General features: G+C 35.3%; 1 protein-coding gene across 4 annotated transcripts in view; it reads right to left on the bottom strand.

Moving 5' to 3' along the window:
* LOC111150493 (connector enhancer of kinase suppressor of Ras 2) overlaps nucleotides 1-27,557 on the bottom strand; it is a 277,360-nt gene that overhangs the window by 145,620 nt on the left and 104,183 nt on the right. For all 4 annotated transcript variants that reach the window (XM_022507967.1, XM_022507968.1, XM_022507969.1 and 1 more), the window contains exon 5: nucleotides 14,933-14,974. In XM_022507967.1, coding sequence (XP_022363675.1) covers nucleotides 14,933-14,974 — 42 coding nt within the window. The remainder of the gene's footprint in view (nucleotides 1-14,932; nucleotides 14,975-27,557) is intronic.

The raw sequence follows: 27,557 nt of genomic DNA, 5'->3' as shown, positions 1-27,557 counted from the left end.
GAAAGAACATGCCTCTGATATGAAGACAGATGTGGGCAATCACCACACTGCCAGTTACTTGCTGTGCAACTGTCAGCAGCTTACTTTATACCCTTGAGGCTCAGTTTCCTCTAGTAGAAAATGGGGTAATAAAAATTGCTTTATATGATTTATATGGCAAATCAGGTTAATGTATAAACAGACAGTCTAATATGGCTCCTATCCAAAGAACATACTAAATAAATGCTTATTTTTCCCCTGTTGCTTTCTCTACCCTCAAAGTGCTTAATCCTTACTCATGGGATGAATTTTCTCATTATTCATTCCATGGCTTTGTTGACCATGTTACAATGATTAGTGACCACACTGCATGGCCATGATGGGAGAGTTAACATCACCTTATTCTTTCTGATGTTCAAATCTCAATGCTCGGAAATGAAAGTATTTAGCCCAAAGAATTGCTAAACATCGTACCAAGAGGAAGACCATGTCCCAGAACTTGGGAATCCTACAGGGCCAGATGTGGGCATGTGCCCTGTGCAGTTGCACAGGGGTCTGCCCTTAGTATTATGCTCTGCTCTTACGGTCTTGGAATTTTCCATTTTTCTTGGACAAAGGAGGGACTTGGTGTTTTTATTTTGCACTAGGTCTCACACATTATGTAACACAACCTGGGATCCCAGTTGTGTGCGTGTGTGTGTGTGTGTGTGTTTTAAATCCTGTTGAAAATATTCACCAGCAGCCATGGGGCAAAGGACAGAATGGTAGCACTTAACATACAACAACTGGCTGCATTTCAAATTGCTTCTGCTTCAAAGTAAAGAGAACACTTTTGGCCATATTTAAATCTTTTAGCTATTCCTTTCCTCTCATGTGTGGGTACATTTTCATTCTTATTTTCTCTTTATCTCAAGGTGGGGAGATAATATAGTTAATTCTTAAAGAGTTTCTAAATAAGATACATGGATTGCATGATAATCTAAAGGATATATTAATCTAAACCAGTATGCGAAAAGAAATCTAACAATCTAAAGGCTACATATATATAAGTATATATATGTACACATATACATATAAACTGATACAGATATATGTATCTATATCAGTAAGCTAAAAAGAAACCTTCATAGTTTCTACAAATTGAAATATTTCAAGAGTCCAAAGTATAAATAAATAGGAAAGTAATGGACATATATAAATGGCTCAGTATTTATACATTATAACATTCAGGGCCTCATAGAACACACTGGTAATGAACAAGAGTAGCTCTTGTATTTAGGCACTGGAAGCACTTAGAAGTGGGGTAGAAGGAGGAAAGGCAGAAATACTAGACTGGAGATGTGTTTACAAAAAAGAAAATACCAATTAAATCCACCGTATTAAGTTGCAAATCATTTTCTCAGATTCCTCTTCTTGAGTAATTTTGTTTGCCAAATACTTGCTATGTGCAAGGTCTGCTGGAATACAAAAGATGAGTAAAACATTGACTTTACCAGAAAAGCCATCAGGATTTAACAGATTAAAGATCTTGAAAAATTAATAGAAAGACTTAGAAAAGAAACTCCACTAGAACCTTGCTTTCTGTTTTAGAGATAATGTGCTAGAACCTTTATATTGTAGTATTTGGCACTTGACTAAGTAAGTCAATTAGAAGGGGTATAAAATGGCCTGGCTTTATATGCTAATTCTGTACTCATTACTGTATCATACATCAAGCCACTACAGGAAATCACATTAAGAATACTAGGCAAAGTTCCAGGGAAGTTATTTAACATATTCTTGTAAAAAGTAAATTTGCTCATTCAGTAAAATTGTGTGATATTATGATGTTATCATTTTAAAGCATGGTATTATCTACTGCTACTTAATAGTACAGTCTAGAAAAAGAAAATTATCAAATGGTAAGAAAAATACATCTTTATTATTATAAGTGAACATCAGTATTACAGAGCACCTACCACATGTCTGGCACAATACTAAATAGTTGACCTTTGAACAGCATGGATTTGAATGGAATGGGTCCACTTATATGCAGAATTTTGAGAGTCCAGTACTGTAAATGTATTTTCTCTTCCTTAGGATTTCCTCACTAATATTTTCTTTTCTCTAGCTGACTTTATTATAAGAACACACTATAAATACAAAATTTGTGATAAGCAACTATCTCATAGGTAAGGCTTCTGGTCAACAGTAGGCTATCTAATAGTTAAAGGTTTTATGGAGTCAAAAGTTATACATGGGTTTTCAGCTGTGTCGTGGTTCAGTGCATTGTTCAAGGGTCAATCATGCTTCACATTCATTATATCATTTATCCATATAACAAGTTCCTGAAGTAGATGTTATCATAGCCAGCACAGCAGAGGAGAAAGCAAGTCAAAATAAACAGATCAAGGTCATTGCCTTGGCAGAAGAAGGATTTGAATTCTTAATCATTATGCTTACCCTATCTTATTTCAATCCTTAAGTTTCAACTTGTTTTTGATCAATTTCATTTTGTGTTGCTTAAAACCTAGGTCTTTATTAAGTGGATGTTACATAGCACATTAAAACTACATAGTATAATGAAATATAAGGCAGTCCTGCAAATCTTCTTGCAATTTAGAATGTCGTTTAGATAAACAGTAGTAGATTTGAGATTCTGAAAGGCACAGCTCTCCGGGAAAACTTAAAGTCATTTTAGCAGCAAAAGAACAACTCTATTCCAGCTAGAAGATGACTTGGTAATCACTTGTATTAAGGGTATCCTTCTGCTATTTTTGCAATATCCATAGCAAAGAATTTTAAATTCTATTTATCTCTAATTCTAAAAACAGAAAGAAAAATTTAAATCTAAAATTAAAGCCTAGTAAATAACATGCCTTTATTAAAGCTAAAGGGAACACAGGATGGCAATGAGTTTTATAACCTACCCTGTAGATTCTGTTACAAGCTACCCAAGATGGTGACAAAAAAAAAAAATAGTGACTAAATAGCAGTTGACAAACAAGGCTAGCTGAGTCAAGAACCTTTTAAAACAAAAGAGGATCATGGATTAGAATTAGTGGTACTGTGACTTTTTCTCCCCTCCAGTTGTTCATATTAATGTCAATTATAAATTAATATAATGGAACATTTTCTTGGAACGAAATGGAAAGTTTTCACATTCTGTTGTATATACATATTTTATATATATTTTCATATATGTGTATGACTGGTTCACCCAAAACTGAGTTCTAAAGGGAAAAAAGATCTGAACACAGCATGTTTAGTATAAAAGGAATGGCTTTAAAACTGTTGTAAAAGCAACATTTTAGGGTGCCTAGGTGGCTCAGTTGGTTAAGCGACTGCCTTCAGCTCAGGTCATGATCCTGGAGTCCTGGGATCGAGTCCCGCATCGGGCTCCCAGCTCCACGGGGAGTCTGCTTCTCCCTCTGACCTTCTCCTCGCTCATGCTCTCTCTCACTGTCTCTCTCTTCTCTCAAATAAATAAATAAAATGTTAAAAAAAAAAAAAAGCAACATTTTAGGGGGCACCTGGGTAGCTCAGTTGGTTAAGCATCTGCCTTCGGCTTGGGTTGTGGTCACAGGGCCCTGGGATCAAGCCCCGCATCGGGCTCCCTGCTCAGCAGGGGAGTCTGCTTCTCTCTCTCTCTCTCCCCCTGCTCATGTGCTCTCTCTCTCTCGCTCACTCTCTCTCAAATAAATACAATCTTTTTTTAAAAAAAAAGCAACATTTTAGTCACTGTGTAGATTCAAGAAACAGCAACCTTACATTAATATATTAACTCATAATAACAGATACCATTATTTCATTATCACTGACTTTATCAAGCAATTATTAATATGTGAAGTTTCAGCTATTGTAGTTCAAAAGGGAAACACTGTACATACTCTAAGTACAAATAATATTGAAAAGTTAAGGGATAGGAAAGAAGTCTTTTCTATGTTGGTTAGAATCGGAGCATACTGAGACATGATTGAGCTACTCAAAATATTTTTTTTCTTTTTAAAAAATTTTTAAAAAATTTTTATAAACATATAATGTATTATTAGCCCCAGGGGTACAGGTCTGTGAATCTCCAGGTTTACACACTTCACAGCACTCACCATAGCACATACCCTCTCCAATGTCCATAACCCCACCACCCTCTCCCTACCCCACTCCCCCCAGCAACCCTCAGTTTGTTTTGTGATATTAAGAGTCTCTTATGGTTTGTCTCCCTCTCCGATCCCATCTGGTTTCATTTATTCTTTTCCTACTCCCCAACACCCCCACATTGCCTTTCCACTTCCTCATATCAGGGAGATCACATGATAGTTGTCTTTCTCTGATTGATTTATTTCGCTAAGCATAATACCCTCTAGTTCCATCCATGTCAAAAAAAAAAAAAAAGAAATCTTGCCATTTGTGACAACGTGGATGGAACTCAAAATACTTTTATTTATGTTTTTCTAAATAAGTGAAGTGCTGGGTTAGTTATTCTGAGTGTACTGGAGAAAATGAATGGAACTATCTTCAGATTAAAAAATTAGGAATTCATTTGACATAAAAAAGAACTTCAGGCTCATAAGCTTAACAAAAGATTAAAAAAAAGACTTTATAAAAGGACATTTCTGCTTTTTAAGGTATATACATATATACAAGGGACAAGAATATAAAACCAAGGGCGCCTGGGTGGCTCAGTGGGTTAAGCCTCTGCCTTCGGCTCAGGTCATGATCTCAGAGTCCTGGGATCGAGCCCCACATCAGGTTCTCTGCTCAGCGGGGAGCCTGCTTTCTCCTCTCTCTCTATGCCTGCCTCTCTGCCTACTTGTGATCTCTCTCTCTCTGTTTCAAATAAATAAATAAAATCTTTAAAAAAAAAAGAATATAAAACCAAGATAAAACAGGGATAACAACAAGCGGATGCATATACATTTTAAGAAGGCAACAATGATGTGAAAGCTACAATTTAAGAACAGCTTAAATGACTCAAGTTTTATTATCAATAAAATGGAAAATAGTAACAAAAGTTTTATTTTGATAGTGCATACATATTATTAATATAAATGTTATTTCAATTAAAATAGTCTAGAAGACAGAGCATGTTTTTATTTTTTTTTTGTTCGGTTTGTATATTAGTGTAATTCAGTATTATAGATCATGTGATTCTATGCTAATTTAAAATGACAATTGCTATGTATTTTGTGAACAAGAAGAGGTTTTGTTTTTATAAAACAGTTCACATTTATTCTAATATTAGAACTCTAAATGATATAAGCCTCATTCAGAAATATAGTGGTAGTATTTTAATACTTGCCAGATCTCTGTTGAGCTAACAATTTTGTACTTCTAATTTTGATGGTTCCCTGACAAGATGCAAGGAGTAAAACAATCACAGGTAACTTTGAAAGAGTAAAATCCACAAAAAGAATTTAAATTGGTATTCAAAACTATTATTCTACATATATATTCCCCAACACAGGAAGAATTCTTGCTCATATGAGTAAAGAGAATTGAAGGAGGGACAATTCTTTTAAACTTAAAAAGTAATATAATACAATAAAATTTCAATTTAAACTTAAAAAGTTATATAATACAATAAAATTTCAATTTAAACCTAATGTAAAAATTATATCTGTATACAGTGAAGATTAAGAGTTTCAAATAGCTTTAGAATGCAACTATAGGAGCAAATAAATGAAGATTACATGAACTCTGTTCCAACAAGTCCTAGAAAACTCTGGAATTTCTTTAAGTTTCAAATTCTGATGGTGGGGAAAAAAACACAACAAAACCACTAACAAAATGAAAAAGAAACCACCACCACCATTCCATAATGCTATTCATTCACTCAACAACCACTGAGGGTGACTACCTGCTAATGATTCAAATGCCCACTATTATGTTCAAGGATTTCACAACCTGAGAAAGTGTTTCACGTGATCAGTTTGATCAGCACTGACATTAAGCATGCTGCTCTTGTGTTCCTGATAATGGAAAAGAGGCAATAACACTTGAAAATAACTATCATGTGTAAATGATGAGGTCAGTACCAAACAGTGAGAGAACATAAGTCCCAAATGTGTACCTGCTCTGAAGAGCAAGAAGTGGACCCACAACACTTCCAACCTACTTCTAATGGCATCCCCAAGAAATCTTGGTCTGAATTAAAGTTGACACAAGAGGCTCCACTGTCCTCTAGTTTCTGATAGGGAAACAATCAGCTGGAAACCAGAAATTGATGTGGGAAAATCTCCATTCTATTTGCCTGCTCTCTCTGGCAAGAAATAGAGCTAGACAGGCTTGCAGTGGGTCCCCAGGTAGTTGAGAGAGCACTCATTAGGGGGCGTGCTACTTTTCAGTCTCCAAATTAACAAGGGTCTGGCCATACCAATAGCTCAACTAAGATGAAGGTTATCAAGAAGAGGTATCATTTTACTTTAGACTCAAATAGCAAGACTGAAGCAGTTCATTATAATTAGATGGACTTCAGGAAAATCCAGGCACCATATGTATATGTATATGTATGTGTGTATATATATTTTTTATGGGCAAATAGGAACAAATAGCTGAGACCAGGGAGCAATGTCTTTACTTATAGTTGAGAAATTCAAAATTGCCATATGTGGTTTTATGGGAGTCAAGAGCTAATTGTATTGTGCCAATTATGAAATTATTGAAATTACAGAAAGCACACTGTTAAGATCTTATCAATAGAGGCGCTAAAGAAACATCACAAGGGGAAGGAGGCTTCTCTTTCAGGTTCCCTAGTGTTGCATTTTGCTTTGTCTTGTTCCTGCTGCATGGCCCATCAGTGACGGATGTGTGTGAGAACATCCTGTGGTACCCAGACCATGCAGTTCCTTAGTGACCTTGAAGTCTCGGCCTGGGCTCAGTGACCACCATCCTGGGGCCCTCTCAACCTCATACCCATAACAGCACCCCACTCTCTCAGTGAGTCCTACCACCAGCATCACTTGCTTATATCCTGGAAGGTTGTTTCCTATTTTCCTCGTAACAGTGGACTAGCTCTGTCTTGGGCAACCCAGTGCAACCCTCTGGCTCTAATGAGTCCTGACCCTCAACCTAGAATCCTTGGCTGGTGGGAGAGCGCCTGCTTGTAAGTTGTCCTTCCTTGTACATATCCTCCCCACCACGTCCTGGGGAATGGTTTACATTCTCTTTACATCTGTATAGGTACTCTTCTATCATAGTTTAATATCTATCTATTTAGCTACCTAAAAAGACTATTTATTTGAGAGAGAGCAGAGGGAGAGGGACAAGCAGACTCCATGCTGACTGGGGAGCCCGAAAGGGATCTTGATCCCATGACCCTGAGATCATGACCTGAGCCAAATCAACAGTCAGATGCTTAGCCAAATGAACCACCCAGGCGCCTCTGTGTAATAATAATTTAGATCAAACTTGTTTAAGTTATGATTTGATTTCTCTCTCCAGATTGATTCCATTACCTTGATGAAGAAATTTTTACATTTATAGTGACTGCAACTGTAGTTCAAAAAAAATTCACGTGTCAGAAAAAACCCCATAGTGTCTCTGATCACATACAGAACGGTCTCAGATGAAGACATCTCTCCAATTTATCACTTCATGAGACCATATTGTTTTTCCCTGACTTTGTGAGTTATCACCAAAAAATTATGGCATTTAAACCTTAGAAAACACAGATACTCCAATCTTCCAAATTAATCAGAAAGGCTAATTTAGTTTGTTCACAGCTAGTAAGTGCCAGAATGAGGTCAGGACACCAAATCTCTTTAACTTTCAAATTGGTACTTTTTCTACTACATTACTCTGCCTCACTTGACTCCCCAACAAAAACAAGTATTCTTTGAGAACAAGGACTGCACACTCAGAGTTAGTCTGTGTAAGCATTTTATAATGTGTAATGTGATCAGCAAACGTGATGTTAGCAAGAACATCCATATAAATACACTGATGTTTGTTATGTCTATCCAAATCATAAGACACATTAAAAAGAGACTATCTTAATTCATTATGTATGGCCACATTCCCTTGAGTATATACACATTTTTCCTTCTGTCCTAGAAAAGACAAACATTTTTCACCATCATATTCTGATTTCTTCTTTCCTCTATAAGACACTGATTGCAGAGAAGTTAAGTTAGAGTTAAAATAATTTATAAGGCAATTAACTATCAAAATGTCAAAACCTGAAGATAGTCTAATACAACACTCAAGAAATCAATGTCTATTTCAGTAATAGTCTTATTAGCATGCTTCTGCAGGTGGAGCACAAAGATAGTGAAAGGGGCCAAGACAGAAGGATTACATTAACTGTGAAAACAAAGAAGCCTCTTGATGTTTTTCATCTACAAAACTCAGTATTAGAATTCGTTTTAATGAGATGGCCCATGATCTTCATGGCCAAATGTTGCAGTTGCAGCCAAAATGTCAGCCATAGGAAAAAAATCTCCATTTGCAATGGCCCCAAACCACAGCTTTAAGAGAAGAGTCCAGCTATAACTGCCAAAGCTGCCTTTTTGAAGCATTAGGGATCTTTGGAAGACCAATGTAAAATTATTTTGATGATGTCATTAGAGTGCCGCTATTTTCAGGAAATCTCTAAAGATAAAATATCAATATGATCATTTTTATTTTATTATAGAATATGCTGCTGTTTTAGTACTTATATCCTCGAGATTTGGGGTAGTCAGAAGAAAGAAATGCTTACATAAATGATACAGCATAGATGGTGGGGCAAAGTCTCAAATGAGCTCTTTATTTTCTCCTCTGGCCTCTTCCATTAGACCTGTCGGTTCTGTGTAGTTTTAGCCATTTCTAGTCTAGATAGCAGAGAAGTCACAATACTCTCAGCCCAGCTGGAGTTTAGGAGTAAAGAACTCCTACATTTAAGGATAGGAAAAAATTACATGAATGTTTTTGAAATATAACAAATAGTCAACATATCAAAATCAGCCTAGTTCATGATCAAACCTAAATTAGTGAAGGAAAAGAATAGCTTGGAGGGAGAAGAGAAAAGTAAGAGAGCATTTACGAGAATGTCCTTTCTATAAACTGTAAAGTACTATATAACAAATAGATAATCTTAACACTAAAAAAATAGGCATTCATTGTCTTTAGTCCTCCTGTTATTTTTATGAAAGCAATGGGAATAAAACGCCAGTACAAAGCAAGTGCCATATAGAAGATCACATTGTTGGGTCAATGTAAAAGGAGTATTTGAGCTCAACACAATCTGATTTAAACAATGTGGCTTTCATGATCATGCCTGGCAAGTGTCGTAGTCTCACCAATGAGAGCAGCAGGGCTGTGATAAGCACAGTTGAAGTCTGCTGAAGCACAAGGTCTCAAATGGCTTGTCAGGAGTGCTTCTCTCCTCACCTTCAAAGACTTACTGAAAGGTGGGAGTGAGGAGAAAGTAGAATATGAAACACAAGAAAACTCCAGATTCCCTGTAACTGATTGACTATGTATAAAACCAGCATTTGTGCAGAGCAAAAACAGATGTGCTCCAACCTATCAGGGGAGGTGTGATTAGGGCCAAAGGGAAATATCAAGTCAATAGAGGGGAAATACCTTACTGCTTACCATTAGTCAGCAATCACTCAGATGTATAGTGAACTAACCATCTGCATTTTCTTTTTGTCCTTTATGGCTGCACTGTGTGGTCACTTCCATTATACTTACTGACGAATTCCAAGGAAACCCAAGTTGTCCAGTTTCCTTTTATTCATTCTCATGTTTCATATTAACAGACATCTTTGTCTACCACTGCAACCAACCAACCAATCAACCAACCCTCTTTTCCACCCAACTCTTTGGTCTTCAGAGTTTACTACTTTAGAATTTTAAGCAGAAAAAACTTCTGTTTTAAAGACAAGAACAGTGAGCATCAGGAAATCTAACAAGTGCACCATAAAATTATCCATTGAAAGCCATCAGTATTATGAATCTAATAGAATACATACTTGTAAGATTTTTCATTATAAAAGCAATGCAAACTGGGTCACCTGGGTGGCTCAGTCGGTTAGACCTTTGCCTTCGGCTCAGGTCATGATCCCACGGTCTTGGGATTGGGCCCCATATGGTGCTCCCTGCTGCTTCTCCCTTCGTCCCTCCCCCTGTTCGTGCTTTCTCTCTCTCTCTCAAATGAATAAAAATCTTAAAAAAAATTTTTAAATAAAAAAAAAGCAAAGCAAACTAACTGAAAATTGGGAAAATATTTAAAAACATTAAAACTTAGCTATTATCTTACTAAGCAAACACAATAAATATTAACATAGAATATTTTCTTTTAAAATTTTCAACAATGATGACGCGTTTATAATGCTTTTAATCTGGTCTTTAATTAACATTATTATTTAGAATCTTTCCTTGAACATTTGAACATAAATATTTTAGGTATATTCAAAAATGTAATTTATTCATAAATTATATATTCAGATATAATTTCAAATAGTAACTATGAATAGTAAATATTTCATCTTGTAATTGCACCATAATTTACTGATGCATTACCCTATTATTTCCTATTTTTTACTATTATAAGTAATGCTGCTCTAAATTCTTGCTATAAAAAAATCTTACTGTGTTTTATAATTTGCTTTTAGACCATATTCCCAAGACAGTTTAGGAATACACTCTGGAGTCAAACTGCCCTCGTTAAAACCTGTCTTAAATCCTTTCCAACTGTGTCACTTCAGGAAAGTCAACTAACCATCCTGTGCTTCACGTTTCCTCATCTGTAACATGGAGAGGATAGTAATAAAACCTATCTCATAAGGCTGTTATGAGGACCAAATGGGTAGTTTATATACAGTACTTGAAATAGTGCCTGAGGCATACTGTAAATACTATATAAATATCAGTATTAATGTTTCTGAGCCTTAAAATTGCCTGAAACTTAAAAAAGCCTTAATGAATGTACATGCCTAGCAGTAAGGTATGTCCATTTTAATTTCATTAGATTTTCACCAGCATTTGAATATTTTTAGTGTTTGTTTTTGTGTGTGTATTTGTGTTTATGAATTGATATGTGAAAAAGAGTATTTCATTGCTGTTTACAGGGCTTCCATGTTTACTGAGGAAAACTGCCACTGGAAAGTAATGGGAGCCTTTGTGATTTAATCTAGGGATGTGGAGTTTGTCTCTTTAAGAAATAAATAAATCCATTGATATTTGCATTATCTTTCTGATTTATCTAATGATACTTCCTTATTTGATTTATTTAATAACCTTCATTTAAAAAATAGCACTCACATTTTTTTTTTATTCCTCAGTGTTATAGACTCAATGTTTATGCCTCCCTCTAAATTCTTATGTTGAGACCAAATATGATGGTTTTTGGGAGTGGAATTATTGAGAGGTGACTAGGTCATAAGGGCTGAGCCCTCTTAAATTGGATTGGATTAGTGTCCTTATAAAAGAGACCCCAATAGGTTACTGCCTATGTTCTCCTCTAGGATTCTGATGGATTCCTGTCTCACATTGAGGTCTTTCATCCATTTTGAGTTTATCTTTGTGTGTGGTGTAAGGGAATGGTCCAATTTCATTGCCTGTAATGCACATCGCATTCTAATGTACTGCATATGCCATAACATGTGTCCTGCTCTTCTCCTTTAAAAAAAAGAGAGACCCCAGAGGGTCTCACCCCTTCCACTATGTGAAGACTCTCTACGAACCAGGGAACAGGCCCTCACTAGACACCGAATCTGCAGGTGCCCTTATGTTGGACTGCCCAGCCTCCAGAAGTGTAAGGAATGTTTGTTGGTTAAACCCCCCCAGGCTAGGGTATTTTTGTTATAGCAGCATGAATGGCATCTGATTTTGTTGTTCACTCCAGTCTTTTGCTACTACAAGTTTCCTATTCTGGAATTAGAAACTTCAGCTTCATTTATTTGGTAAAATTACTCAAATATATTTTTCAAAAAGGTACCTTAGTGATCTTGCTGATCCAAAAATATCTTTTTGTTGCTTTCACACATGAATGATAATTTAGATATTAACATTTTAGGACATTACTTTTCTTAAAAGATTTATGGATTTTGTTTCATTGTCTTCTGGAAGTTATGGTTTTACAGTACACATCCAAATACAATATAATTTGTTTCTTTGAAGTCAAAACCTCTCATGTGTCTCTTCCCGTGGTTAAATGAACAGAGTTGCTTCTTGCCATAAAACTGTAAAATGTTACCAGAAAATATCTTGAAGCTGTTGTCTTTCCAATTCATTTTCTGACTTTGTTGAAAAATTCAATTTTCCCAGTTTCTATTCCTAAATTTTTCTATTATATCCTTAATTATTTTCTATTGTTTTCTTCTTTAGAAACTAATAATTAGTTGAGAGTGCATTAACCATAACCTATCTTCTATGGCCATTATCTTCTCTCATGTTTTGTCTTTTTATTAATTTACTAAAAATCTGAGAGTCAATAAAGTTTATTTTGTGTCTCATTGTTTCAATTTTATGGAATAACCAGCATGTTTTTTATAGCTATCAGCATGGTTTAATTTCTATTTCCATGTTCTTATTTTTAAAGACTGTTTTTTTTAAAAGTTCATTTTGTGCTCAGCTTATCGTGGTTTTGTCTTCTTTACAATACGGTATTCTGTTTTAATGCAAACAATGTTCTTCTGATTCTTACTGAGATCATTAAATAGATGTTTTTAATAAACTTATTGCATGGGAAAGGATTTTCTTCTGATATATGAGAAGATATTTCTTCTCTTTCCCATTCTTTTTCTTTACTCATTCTTAAATAAAAATCTGTCTCAAGAAAAGACACACCTCATAACTTCTGAGTTATGTCAATTTGTCCAGGTGCTGAAGAGTACTCTGATGCTTATATTGTCTATGGAACTCCTAGGGTATAGAAGGTTTTCATAAGTGAGTTCTCCTTCCTCTTCATAATTGCCTTCCTTACCCTCCAGGCAAAATAAAGATATAGGGATTGGGTTTGGGCTGAGACAGATGATGTTCTAGTGCACATCTCAAGCTACTGTAGTCTCTACTCATTTATATGAGTACTCTGACTCAACTATTATAGTAACAAAGAGAACATTCAAATTCAGTCACAACTTGATTCTAAACAAGTTATATGAAAACTCAGGTTTTTATTTTGTGGTGCACATAAAAAAGAAAAAGGGAAAATAAAAACATAAATACTGGAAAGAAGGTCATGAGATTACATATGATTGTACTTAGCAGATACTAATATTCTCATTTTATTTTATTTTATTTTATTATCTTTTTTTAGATTTTTTAAAATTTATTTATTTGACAGACAGAGATCACAAGTAGGCAGAGAAGCAGGCAGAGAGAGAGAGAGGAGGAAGCAGGCTCCCTGCCGAGCAGAGAGCCTGATGCGGGGCTCGATCCCACACCCTTGGGATCATGACCTGAGCTGAAGGCAGAGGCTTTAATCCACTGAGCCACCCAGGTGCCCCTAATATTCTCATTTTAGATATTAAGAACAAAGTCTCCTACAAATATCAAATCATTATGTCATATACCTGAAGCTAATGTTATGTGTCAATTATAGCAATACATTTTTTTAATTGTTAAAATTTACCTTAAAAAAATCTCAAAGAAAGTTCAAACACTTGACTAAGGTCATGGATATACAAAATGTTAGAATTAGGGTTAAGATAGTACTTTAGACTTAATGTGATTTCCTTTACCCTACAGAAAATTTGGAAAGAGACTTTTAAAATATTTTGTTTTAAAGAAAGTATTCCAGCATCATATGCCAAGTGGTTGGAATAACTCAATATTATTTTATTATTTTTTGAAAAGAGTCTTACTGTGAGAAGTAACACACAAGTATATAACCTTCTACTGAAAGCTAGCACATTAAAAGGCCAGGAAGGGAGAAGTGGAAATAGACAAATACCACATGATTTCACCATATGTGGAATTTAAGAAACTGAACAAACAAGCAAAAGGGGGGAAAAAAAGAGAGAGGCAGATTCTTAACTACAGAGAGCAATGTGGTGGTTACCAGAGGGGAGGTGGGTGGAAGGGTGGGTGAAACAGGTGACAGTGTTTAAGGAGGGCACTTGTGATGAGCACCAGGGAGCGTTGAATCACTATATTGTACACCTGGAACTAGTATCACACTGCATGGTAACTAAATGGAATTTAAATAAAAACTTTAAAAATGTTAATAAAAAAATAAAAGAATAGGAGAACTCTAAAAGAAGAAGGAAATACAAGTGCTTTCCAAGCTGAACTGATTGGTTAATGCCACCCACAGTCTCAATCATCATCAGACAGGATCTTTAAATTCTCACTAGCTGGAATGTGAAATTGCCAAAGTAATAAATTGCATTCACTTCTAAACTTCTTCAGTGTTACTTATGTTATTACTTACTTCTAACAGAGGTGAAGAAGTTATCAGGACTGATATGAGCATCAGCCAAATTATAGATTTATAAAGAAAAGTAGCAAATTGTTCATTAACAAGAAAGGTAATACCTTCCTATAAAGTTTAATGTACTCACATTCCATTTCTAGTAATAAAATAAAATATCTGCAAAGTCATTAATTGATTAAATAAATATTACCAAATTAAAATTTGGAAGGTTCTTTGCTGAGTATAGAATCTTATCAAAGGCAGATTGCTTATTCTATTAAGTATTTCATCCAAATGACAGGTTGTTTACCCCATTCCACAACCAAATACTTTTCTCTTTTTTTGTCACAAAAAATTTCTGATTTCAAATTCTCTTTTTTAAGGTTTTTCATTATATTCCAACCTTGCTACATACTACAATCTTAAAATTTGTAACACATTTTATATTTTCCTATTAGGATACAAAAGAATGGTTGTAACTAATTTAACCTGTTCTTTTATACTTTTTATATTCTTTTGTACTTTTCCTATGAGATAAGCAGAGCTCATTTTTACAGGCTATACCATTTTATTTAATTACTAGTTAAAGAAATATTTTCTAATGAAGATGAAAATAAATCCAAACATACTTACCACATGAAGAATTTTATTCTCTGTTTCATACACAGTACAGTCCTTCAAAAAAAAGAAATATATTCATTAGCTTAAAACATCAGACATGCCTTTTAAAATACTTTCTTAGGAAATTTACTACAATTTGAAAAAGTCTTGACAATTCAAGCAAAAACAGCAATAAGAATAAAAAAAAATCCAGAATGCCATATATTAAAATATTCATAGTAGTTAGCGCTGATGGTTAGTTACAGAGATATTCTTATTTTTGTTAAACTATATTTTCTAATTTTACACACATATCATGGAGAATAATTACATTAAACAGAAATAAAATCAAATATTAAAAAATATTGTAACATTCTCTGTCTAAATTTTTATGTGTGATACTTTTTGTTGCAGTATTCCCAATATTTCAAATACGAATTTTTTATAGATTAGAACATTAGGAAAAACATTAATATTTATTTTAATAGTCTTAGTTTCAAAAATGCTTTTATATTTTCAACTATTGTAGGTTATCAAATATCCTTTACACTATGCATTTAAAATTGATACACACTACTAATAAATATCAAGTTCATAGTTTTTTACTTAAATTAGAATCTTTGGAATTATAATTATTTTTAAAAATCACCATTGTCTTTTTACCTGCAGTTGCTAGATTTATAATGAGCAGAAATACAGCAAAGTGATCTCTGCTTAGAAACTTTGTTTCTATGTCTCATTTTTTTGAGAAATTTATAAAATGGGAATGATATTAGTAGTAACCCAATAAGGGTATTGTGAGGAATAAATGAGAAAATGGATAAATAGCTTAGCATAGTATCTGGCATACAATAAGTGATAAATACATTTTAACCATGAATTATTGTTGTTCTATGTCTTTATTTTAAAAATTTAAACTAATTACCTTTACTTCAAAATATAAAGTTAACTAATTACTATTTGACCATCTAATTTTGAAAGAATAACCATGTTTCACAGTACTGCATATTTTAAGGAATGATAGCCCATTTCATTTTTTCCCCTGAATTTAATTTTTTAAAAAATGGATCTTGTTGAACATAGTTTTTGATAATGCCATTTCACCAAAATAACTTGTCAAAAATATTATGTATTCTTATCAGGGGCAAAAGTTTTAGAGTTAAATTTAGGTGATTTATTTCACAAATTAATAGAAAAACTTAAGGACTGGGCCTTGCCATACTGAAGGGCTTCTGTGCTGACGAAGAAGTCGGTTACGAATTTAGCCATATTCGTGTCTCTATAAATTAAGTATGAATTATGTGTACAGGGGAGACAAGGTATAGATAAAGTATTTATACTGGGAAAGTACACTGTACTTACATCTGAATTTGGAAGAGTCCAATTTTACAGAATTAATTTCAAACACAATTACACTGGTAAGAGATGATTTGGGAAAAGTTGGAAAGTTGCCCAGTTTCCCCAAGCCGCTGTACAACTTGCTTCAGCTATAACGGATGCAAGTTTGATTATTTACCTACCTTCCCCGAATCAGAGAATATGATTAAATGTTCAAACTTCAAAGGGATTCTCCTCAAGGAAAAAAGCAAGTATGATCTAAATGGATATCCTGCGAGTGATACAATAATCACACAGAGAATAACTATTTCAAGTTCCTCAAAATATCATACTTTACTTGCACATCCCTAGTGTAACATAACAAAAAGAACTGGTAAATAAAATCTTATACTATTGTCGGTAATCATATTGTTTGTTGGTAGTAGTGTTTTCAATCTTTACTGTTTTGCTGAAACTACTGTGTTTTATAGGATGAAGCAACTGAACAGTTATGCGATACTACTATCATTCTATCAGTTTAGGCATCCTAAGTAATTTTAGCATGAGACAAAGTAGATACATATACAAGAAGGTAAGTAGAACCTAGAGTCTCTTGATATATCATGTGGTACACGTATGTATGTATTGCTTAGTGTCGCCCACTGAAAAGACACAATTAACTGAATAATGAATAAATTCCTCAGTTAGTGATTTTCAAATATCATTTCCTGGGCCTTCTAGGAAAATGGTGGATTCCAAATCTGGGGTAGGAAATGTAAAAGATGACCTTGGATTGTACTGTGACACAGATAAGAAGAAGCTATTAAACTCTATAAGGTTTGATTCGGAAGGATTCAGCAGGATTCGGAAGTCAAAATTAAGTGACTCTTACTGGCCAAAGATGGAGCAATTTAGGAAACTAAAAAAAATAATAGTTACAGCGGATGGAAACAGTAAATTACATGCTAATTATAATACATATTAATACAGTTGATGATTAATTTCATATATACCAGATACATCCAAAAATATTCAGTAACAGTTGTATAATACTGCATATATTAAACATGGCCCCTGACTTAGAAAAAGCACAGGTTAGGGAGATAGGCGTTCACACAAACAAGTTAAAATATGTAGAATGCCAAAGTTTATGTAGAATGCCATAAAGTTTAAGTTTCAATAACTTCACAAGCATGAAGGCCACAAAATATAGAAATCAATACGTGAAAGGCCAATTATTTAAAATTTTATAATACTGATATATTTCTCATTAAAATGCAAAGTGCCCACTGTATTGTGCTATGTACTTGCTCAAGTCAAATTTCAAACTTTGTAAACACATGCATCAGCTCCTGCTTCTCAGTGACCAGAAGGATTAAATCTGTAATCTGAGCTTTAAGATTATTCAATTCTGACATGGCCAATGAAGACAAAGTCTAAAAGAGATACATCAGGTGACTGAAGTGGACAAGGTTTACCATCAGTCTAAAAAACTATCACAAACATCAAAATTAAAAACTTACTACTGAAACAAACAAAACCAAATGACTATAAAATAAATTGGAATAATTAAATTTTGAAAGGATGTTTATATTATGTTTGTAGCATATTCACATATGTGGCTTTATTAAAGCTTAAATTTGCACTAACACATTTGGGACACTTGCAATTACTATAATAAAGGCAGGGTCATAGGGCTGGGGGAGCAGAGGAGGAAACAACTAACTCTGCCTTTAAAAAATCAGGAAAGGTGACTTTTTTTTTAAAAAGATTTTATTTGTTTATTTGACAGAGATTACAAGTAGGCAGAGAGGCAGGCAGAGAGAGAGGAGGAAGCAGGCTTCCCGCTGAGCAGAGAGCCCGATGAGGGGCTCGATCCCAGGACCCTGGGATCATGACCTGAGCCAAAGGCAGAGGCTTAACCCACTGAGCCACCCAGGCGCCCCAGGAAAGGTGATTTTTAATTGAGTCTTGGAAAAAGTGGGTTTTTAGGTAAAGAAAATAAAGGCAGCACTACTGCAAAAGCAATCAAACTACCCTCAAACACTTCTAAGCTACTGCAATAATTTTCAGATTTTAGCTCTGTATACATGTAAGAATCACTTGCAAAGTGGGTTAAAATGCAGATTTCTGGGTTCAGCCCCAGATAAATGGACAGGGTAGACCTGGAGTGGGGGCCCCATCATGATTTTGATGAAGATGGTATTTTGAAAGACAATCTATATTATAGGATAAGATGTGACAGAAGAACACCAAAGCAAATCAAACCAAAAATGACCAAATATATAGAACCTGAAAGACTATAAATTGATTTGAAAATAGTATCTGCTGGTTCAGTCAAAACAGTTCTCAACTCCTCGGAACTATCTGCTTTTGTTTCACATTCTCCCCAATTTATTGATTGACTTTTCCTTTTTTTCCACCCAGTAAACTTATTTCTTTCTTCAACTGCTCATCACTTTGAATAACTGCTTCTACTTGTATCTATCTCTACCTTCCTTCAGCCGCATGGGCCTGTTCATTATTGAAAGCCAAAGGCTTTCGCAAAGGTTGGGACACAGCATAATAAAAACCAAACAGAACAAAACAACACAAAAAAATATGTATTAACCTGCTACTTTATGTTAGGGAGAAGAACAGAAACTAAATGACTGTGTTCTATTTACTTAAGCTATCATGTTAAGGAGTTCATTTTATTATGCTGAATATTTAAATAGCTGTAGGTACCTTAGGGGATTCATTTTATTAATAAGTTATTTTATTTCCATCAAGACATGAATTTAAAATATTGGCTTTCAAGTGTGGGTTTTATTAAAACTTAGGGCCAAATATTTTCCCCCAAAAAATCATATCCCAAGTTTTAAAAGGAAAACAGCACCAAATATGGAGAAATCCACATTTTAAAGGACCTATTCATGCTAAGAAAAGGTACACCTCTGACGTTCTACTTATTTTTAGGTTAGGATTAAATTTAGATTTTTAAAAGTGGATTTAGAGCTATGCTGCTATATACTCCTAGGAATTCTCTTCAGTAGCTCATGCTCTGTCTCTTACTGTGCATGGAAAATGACACTTGCAATTTCTTCTTTATTCTTTTCCATATAATGCTTCTACAAACTATGTGATGCACATTTAAATGTATCAAATTCCTAACAAGACAATATTCATAAAGATAATGAGTGTTTCTTTATTTTTGATCAATTTTTTTCTTTTTGAGAAGGCTAAGTATGCACAGAAACCGTCCTCCACAGATGAGTTAGGTGCCCACACAGGATCATAATCAGTTATTGTTCTTGTGAAACAGTGATGCAACTGCCATATGGAGCCACACACATAGAAACCCTTCTTCTATCCTATGAGAGCTCTCACTGATGTTCCCTACTTTGTCAACACATCTTAAGCATCCTGGGGTCATGATGTTCAGTAAAAGTAATTATCTCTCATCAACTGTGTATCATAGTCATAGGAATAGCTCATTAACATTGAATACATAAAGAAAGTGAAGAAAAATAGTCTATGTTTCTAATGCTGCATACAGTTATATTTCTTGGAACTTTGGAACTATGAATGCTCTAAGTTTTCATATCTTTTTTGGTATATTATAGTATACATGTACATATAATATAAAACTATTGTTTTGGTTTTTTTTTTTTTGAAAGACAGCATACCCACATGCAAAGGGGAAGGGCAGAGGAAGAGGGCGAGAGAATACCAAGCAGGCTCCAGGCTCAGAGCCTGAGACAGGGCTCTCTCTCATGACCCTGAGATCAGGACCTGAGCCAAAATTGAGTCGGATGCTTAACTGACTGAGCCACCCAGGTGCCCCTAATAAATATTGTTTTGCTTATACGTAACATTTAAATAATCCATCTATGCAAACCTTTAATAATGACACCTTCATACCAAATATTTCACATATTCAATTGTCAAGGTGCCAAAATGTCTCCAATGCTTAAGTGATTAATTCATATGAGTTAGTGTTTATTTTATTCATTCACTCATTCATTTACCCAAGTCACAATTCCATTCACCAAAAATGGTTCCTGGGGCAACTTGTAAGTGCAATTCAATGTCAGGCACTACCAGGTAATCAAAGATAAATTAAACTTGGCCCTTGGCCATCATTCTTTAGTGGAGAAATTGATCAAATAATACTATAAGGTACATGACAAATGCTCACAGAAGATCTCATAAAAAAGAGATAAATCCTAACTTGTTAATCTGGAATGACTTTCTGGAGGAGGTACTTTACTGACCTTAAATAGCTTTTGAATCTGGAAATTGGGGGTTCACAGGGAACAAACATTTCAGCTTGTGCAAACACAATGAACGAAGGCATGATGAGAAGTAAGCACACCAGACTAGAGCATAAGATATGTGGAATGAATGCAACAGGAAAGAAAGTCTAGAAAATAACATGAGGTCATACTGTAGAGAGCTACCAATGCTAGGCTGGAGAAATTTTGTTTTGAAGGGAATACAATTTTTATTTTTCGTGACAATCTATTTTGAAGCCCTGTTCAACCAGGATAGCACTTTAATTGGTCAACTGATAATTTCTTGTGACTTTATTTTGGAAGGGGTTAAAGTCAGGGTAGCTTACATAGTGCCATGGCTGGTGTTAAACAGCAACATTAAAATGGTGAGTGTGGGGCGCCTGGGTGGCTCAGTGGGTTAAGCCACTGCCTTCGGCTCGGGTCATGATCTCAGGGTCCTGGGATCGAGTCCCACATCGGGCTCTCTGCTCAGCGGGGAGCCTGCTTCCCTCTCTCTCTCTGCCTGCCTCTCTGTCTACTTGTGATCTCTGTCTGTCAAATAAATAAATAAAATCTTTTAAAAAAAATGGTGAGTATGTGTGCTGCGGGCAAGGGGAGGAGGAGAGGAGTCCAAACTCTGTGATCCAGCTAACAACTCTAATAGCCATTTCTTCTTGGTCCTTTTCTCATTTTTTTTTAACTTTCCCTTAGTTACAAGAGTCATTTACAGGTCATTTTTTCAGATAATGAATCTCTGTAAAGCTGTGTATCTTTCTAGATATACCAAGTAGACATTTCATCTCTGGGGAGGATGGAGGAGTGTGTACTTTACTTTACTCAGATTCAAGGAAGTGCTCAGAGATGTCTGAACATTGGAAGTATGTGGTCAAATATGTTTTATGAAAACAATGGAGAAGAAATTGTGGATTTGGAATGGAAGAAAACTGGAGGTAGCAAGATCAGTTGGTATGCTCTTTCAATAGAAAATGTAATATGTAATCCAATCTTGAACTGAGTTTATGATGATGGAAAGCAAGTTGAGGAGAGGTGGCTGACATACATGTAGCCAAGAATAAGAATTGGGTGATTGATTCATCAGGCACAGAGGATGATGGGGAGAGGAAAGTTAAATATTACTCCAGGGTTCAAACCTGAGCAAATGGATGGATGGCTGAGTAGAAATGTTAGGAGAGACTCTGGGGAGAATAAAATAATTATATTTGGGGCATGTGAAATTAGAGGTGGCTGAAAGATAGGATATTTTATACAAAGCTGTCCAGCAAGCAACTGAGTAAACTGAACTGGATGTAAAATAAAGCCAGACCTGTGAGTATTTACACTGAAGTGACAGTTAAAGGCCCAAGAAAACAACAATATATTCATTAAAAAAGAAAATGTATAGTGAGAAGATAGCAGAAGACAGAAGCTCAGACAATGCTTACATTGTCTGGGAATGCTTACATTGTCTAGGAAGGAAGGGTTAGTTGTGTGGCCAGGAGTAAGGGGTAGAAAGTTGTACTACAGAAACATACTTGTTAAAACTTATAGTGATAAGAGGATTATCATAATTATGTTCTATGTCTGTGCTGCTTGAAATTCAGTAGTTTTTATTTTTTTAAAAGATTTTGTTTATTTACTTGACAGACAGAGAGAGATCACAAGTAGGCAGAGAGGCAGGCAGAGAGAGAGGGGGAAGCAGGCTCCCCACCGAGCAGAGAGCCCAATGCGGGGCTCGATCCCAGGACCCTGAGATCATGACCTAAGCCGGAGACACAGGCTTAACCCACTGAGCCACACAGGCACCCCCAAATTTGGTAATTTTTAGACATATGTGGCTCCTGAGCAATTAAAATGTGCAAAGAAGGAACTGGATTCGTAATTTTACTTAATTTTAATTAATTTAAATTTATATTTCAGTTGCCACATGCAGCTAGTGGTCACCATGCTAGCCAGAAGGTCAGGTCTAGAGAAATATACTATGGTCCTTCCAACAATTATGAAATGGGAAGCCACTTAACAAGATTTTCAAACAAATAACAATAAAGCAGCAGCTGAAAAGAGCGACATGAAAGAGTTTAGTTTCCAGTTATTGACCAGATGCTTCACTTTTTTTTTTTTCTCCCACAAGAGCTGATTCCGGTCTGTTGTGACATCTACAGTAGCAGCATAGTACAATGAAAGCAATTCTTTCTGTAGGATGATACACAGAAAAGAGCTATTAAAAGGAATTCGAAGTAGTCATCACCTAGCTTTGTGGGCACAGAGAAAGCAGTGCCAGGGGTAAAGGCTTTGCAATGGATGGAAGATAAAAGTCCAAACAAAATTTGGATGCATTGAAAGAGCAAAAGCTGACTGAGTGCCCTGAGTGAAAAGAATGTCCATAGTGAATAGACAGTCATCGGTCTTCTTGAATGTGTTATCAAAATGTTACTGTTAAATTTCAGATCTATAAATATCCTTGGCAAACAAGAGAGGCAAAGGTATAACCAACCGCTGCGCAAGTTCCTCCTTGGCAACCCTTTCAGCATTTTGGCTAGCTTGATGACCAAAAACTTGTTGGAGCAGTCTTCTTGCTATTGTTTTGGGAATGAGAAGAGAATTCATGAAGAATGGTATGAATCTTCGAGCACTGTATCAAAAACTAATGATGTATTTTATGGTGACTAACATAACACAATAAAAAAATACAATGTAAAAAAAAAAAGAACCTAAACTTTTTTTTAAAAAAGATATTATTTATTTATCTATTTTAGAAAGAGAGAGCACATGAACAATGGGGGGAGAAGGAGAGAGAGAGAGATTCTTTTTTTTAAAGTTTTTATTTATTTATTTGACAGAGAGAGAGAGATCACAAGTAGGCAGAGAGGCAGGCAGAGAGAGGAGGAAGCAGGCTCCCCACTGAGCAGAGAGCCCCTATGTGGGGCTCGATCCCAGGACCCTGAGACCATGACCTGAGCCGAAGGCAGAGGTTTAACCCACTGAACCACCCAGGCGCCTGGGAGAGAGATTCTTTTTTTTTTTAGATTTTATTTATTTGACAGATAGAGATCACAAGCAGGCAGAGAGGCAGGCAGAGAGAGAGGAGGAAGGAGGCTCCCTGCTGAGCAGAGAGCCCGATGCGGGGCTTGATCCCAAGACCCTGAGATCATGACCCGAGCCGAAGGCAGCGGCTTAACCCACTGAGCCACCCAGGTGCCCCTGGGAGAGAGATTCTGAAGCAACTCTGTGCTGATGGCAGAGCCCACCTGAAGTGGGTCTTGATCTCAGGACTTTGAGATCATAACCTGAGCTGAAACCAAGAGTCAGACGCTTAACTGACTGAGCCACCCAGGTGCCCCTCTTGAAATTTTCAAATGACCCATTTTGAAAAGAAATAGCTAAGATTTTTCATTGGGTTAAATAAGGTATTGAGTTGTAACATACAAAGAGCAATAAACAAGGGATGGGAGGAGAATGTGAGTGGGCATGACCTTAGTGGTCATCTGTAGTCTTTCCATCAGGGAACACAGCCAATTTCATCTGCACCTTGCATCATATTGCTCTTCAAAATTCTGTCTACTTTCTCCCCCACTCCCTCAGAGGCCATCTAAAATGAAAGCACATTTGGATTTAATATTTTTTAAAGATTAATTTATTTATTTGAGAGAGAGAGAGAGAGAGAGAGAGCACGAACTGGGTGAGGGGCAGAGAGAGAAGGAGAAGGAGAGAAGCAGATTTTCCGCTGAGCATGGAACTCAACATGGGCCTTGATCTCAAGACTCTGAGATCACAACCTGAGCGGAATTCAAAAGTCAGATGTGTAACTGACCCAGACACCCAGGTGTCCTTCCAGTCTGGCTTTAATCACTCTAGTCTTCACAATGAAAGACTACTGTCTCAGTAGTTGAATGCATATGGAAACTAATCTAGCATATAAAGACTTGGAAATGCAGGCAGAGAAGTAAGGCTGATTGTTTTTTCAGCATCTTAATGGCTCTGTAATAAATCTAAAAACTACTCAGGCTAATCAAGATTGAGTGTCAAAAGGGATAAAAAGTAAAAATGTCAAGTTAAGGTATTAATGACCAGAAAACTCATTAGGGTGACTGTGATCCCTATAACTTTAATAGCTTTATTTTGACAACCTAAAGAAGCAGTGAGCTAATCCCCATCATGAGCTAAGTTTGTTTATTCTGCATGTCTTGAGTCAAGACCTAAATATTTTTAAAAGATTTTATTTATTTATTTGACAGAGAGAGATAGGGCGAGAGAGGGAACACCAGCAGGAGGAGTGGAAGAGGGAGAAGCAGGCTCCCTGCTGAGCAGGGAGCCCGATGTGGGGCTAGATCCCAGGACCCTAGGATCATGACCTGAGCCAAAGGCAGACACTCAACAACTGAGCCACCCAGGCGTCCCAAGACCTAAACATTTTTGAAAGGCCTATGTCCTATATTTTATGTTTCCACAGGTTATCTGTTAATCTTACTCTCTCCCATTAGATGGTCAGTATTTTCAAAGAACGAACTCAATTGTGTCTTAAATTCTCGAGGTTCTCTTTTCACTATATAAGTATAGTCTCAATTTATCATCTATGAGTATTTTATTCCATTGATTCTCTATTTTCACATTCTATAATAAACATTTCACATTGGCTTTAGAGATTAGGTACATAAATGAAATTTTAAAGCCATTTTTTAAAAAATAAAATCTAATTGCCAAACTAACACAGTACATTTAGTTTCTTTACACTCTAATTTTGTACCAAAATAGACTGAGTTTCAGTTTTAAAATAATTTTAAAGATGAGCTTGGTTTTAAACTTTAATCTGCATGATCTCAGCAGATATTTACAACAAAAATAATTGGGCTTTCTCTGCATGCGTGAAGATTCATATTTATGTAAAAGACATCAAGAATTTTATATCTGTACAATAAAGTTAACATTTCTTTGTTTCTCTAGCTTCCAAATGTTCAAAAAGTTTCTCTAGCTTCCAAATGTTCAAGTTACTTACTGCAATGACCATCTAATATATCATAAGGGAAAGAATATCTATAGAGTCTAAGTGATGAAAGACAATTTTTCCCTTGTGACAAATTCAACTAAGGAGCTCAAGCAAAGATAAATACTATGACCCCTCATAAATGAAAATATAAATTGAACATTACTTCATCAGTTCAAGATCATCCACTTGGCTGCCTGAAAAATAAATGCAAATTATGGTATATTTGAAACAAATTCCAAGTATTAGTCTTAAAAATTCTTTAGTCCATATATATTTATCCCTTTTATCTCCTTAGATTGCATTTTCTTAGACAAAATGGAAGCATTTCTTTTCAATATGTACATCTGAAAGGGTAACATTGATACCCAGGCACTCAATAAATATTTTTAGATCATTAATGATAATAATATACTTAAATCCTAATAAATATTAAATTGTCGAGGTAACAATAGCAGCCTACATCTAGGCATACTTTTGTACACCCTCAGAAATCATTATCATAAATAACCAGTATCCATTTAGGGTTTCCTAGTAGTAACACTGAGTGATTGTAAGACAGAATTTTATGCTTTGAAAAACTTCAAGAGGTCTTCCCCTTCCCACAAAACCTATCACCAATATTGCAGTAGATTAGTTAAGATACTAAGATAGTATCGCAGTAGATTAGTTAAGATACTAAGAGACACCAATGCATAAGAACACATCATTGAGAAGAGAGAAGAAATTCTTTGAACTCAACTTTTACCAACATATTTTTTGGATATTTCAAAATTTTCCACATAATTTAATTTTATGGTGCTTTCCTTATGTTCAAATAAACAAGATTATTGTCCTTAAAATTCTGGTATAATGCTATACTGGAATTCTTTATATATTCTTTGCTATATCAGACTTGTATTATGCTTTCTAAATATACGTTCCCTTCTTTTAAAGAAAATATTAAACTTACTGTAGCTACTGAAGTCAGTCATTGCTGTATGACTTACTTTGTCCAATGAAATGTGGGCAGATGTGCTTGCCCCATTTGCAGAAACATGCTCTTACCTCTCTGCTGTGATGACCAGCAATGTTCAAAAAGAGGCTACTCTGGGATTTGAAGTGAGGAGGATATGGAGTAGAGCTATAGTAATCCAGGCTGGATATGAAGCATGCGCACTGGACATGAGTGATATTAAAAGCACAAATATTTCTGGGTTGTTTATTACTGCAGCATAATCTAGCTTAACTCGACTGATACAATCTTCCACCAGATAGAAGGGTTAAAGCTAGAACACATATGAAAATGAAGACCTAACCAATGCAGAGTTTAATGCAATAACTATTCCATTATTTTTTTTAATGTAAGCTCTACACTCAATGGGGGGCTTGAACTTACAACCCTGAGATCAAGAGTCACATGCTCTACCGACTTGAGCCAGACAGGAGCCCCCATTTTATAAATTTTACATGCTGTACTTCATTTCAAGAAATGTACTACTTTTCAGAAATGCTATGTCTTTCCTTACACAATGCAATTTGCAGTCAGCCTCAGATTACACTCTTAACTTCATTAAAATCTAGTATTTCATCATCTTGCGCTTGTATATCATTTTTGTCTCATTTTATTAGTCTTATCTATGCTCACTTGTCCTAATTACTTAATTCTGACCAGTTCTTCAAACATGCCAATATCACGTATAATCTCAGTCCATTATTTCACTTGTGTTAGGGCCTAATTTCATCTGAATTACCTGTGTGATGTTGGTTGTCATTCTGACCCAACCCGAGGGATCTGGGTTATTAAAAACTACTTTGTCAGTAAAGACGAATGTCTTAGAAAATTGGCGCCTGTAACTAGTAGCTCCCTATATTTTTTGGTATGCTTTAATCTTTTATAAGCATGAAAATTTGTAATGATTTAATGATAATCTATGTAGGACATAAGGATCCATAACATGCTGAAAATGTTATTATTTCTTCTTATTTTACTAAGTTCCCAGCATATTAGTTTCTAACATTGATTTCTCCCTTATTATAAATGCACAATGACCATTTTCATTAATATCTTATGTTTGATGTCTTAAAGAACATGTTTAACTAGCCTCCTCTATAAATGTGTCACCTC

The sequence above is a fragment of the Enhydra lutris genome, unplaced genomic scaffold, assembly GCF_002288905.1.
Source record: "Enhydra lutris kenyoni isolate GAN:26980312 unplaced genomic scaffold, ASM228890v2 scaffoldscaffold23, whole genome shotgun sequence".
Taxonomy (NCBI): domain Eukaryota; kingdom Metazoa; phylum Chordata; class Mammalia; order Carnivora; family Mustelidae; genus Enhydra; species Enhydra lutris.
Note: the sequence above shows the minus strand (reverse complement) of the source record. Positions and strands in the feature narration are given on the sequence as shown.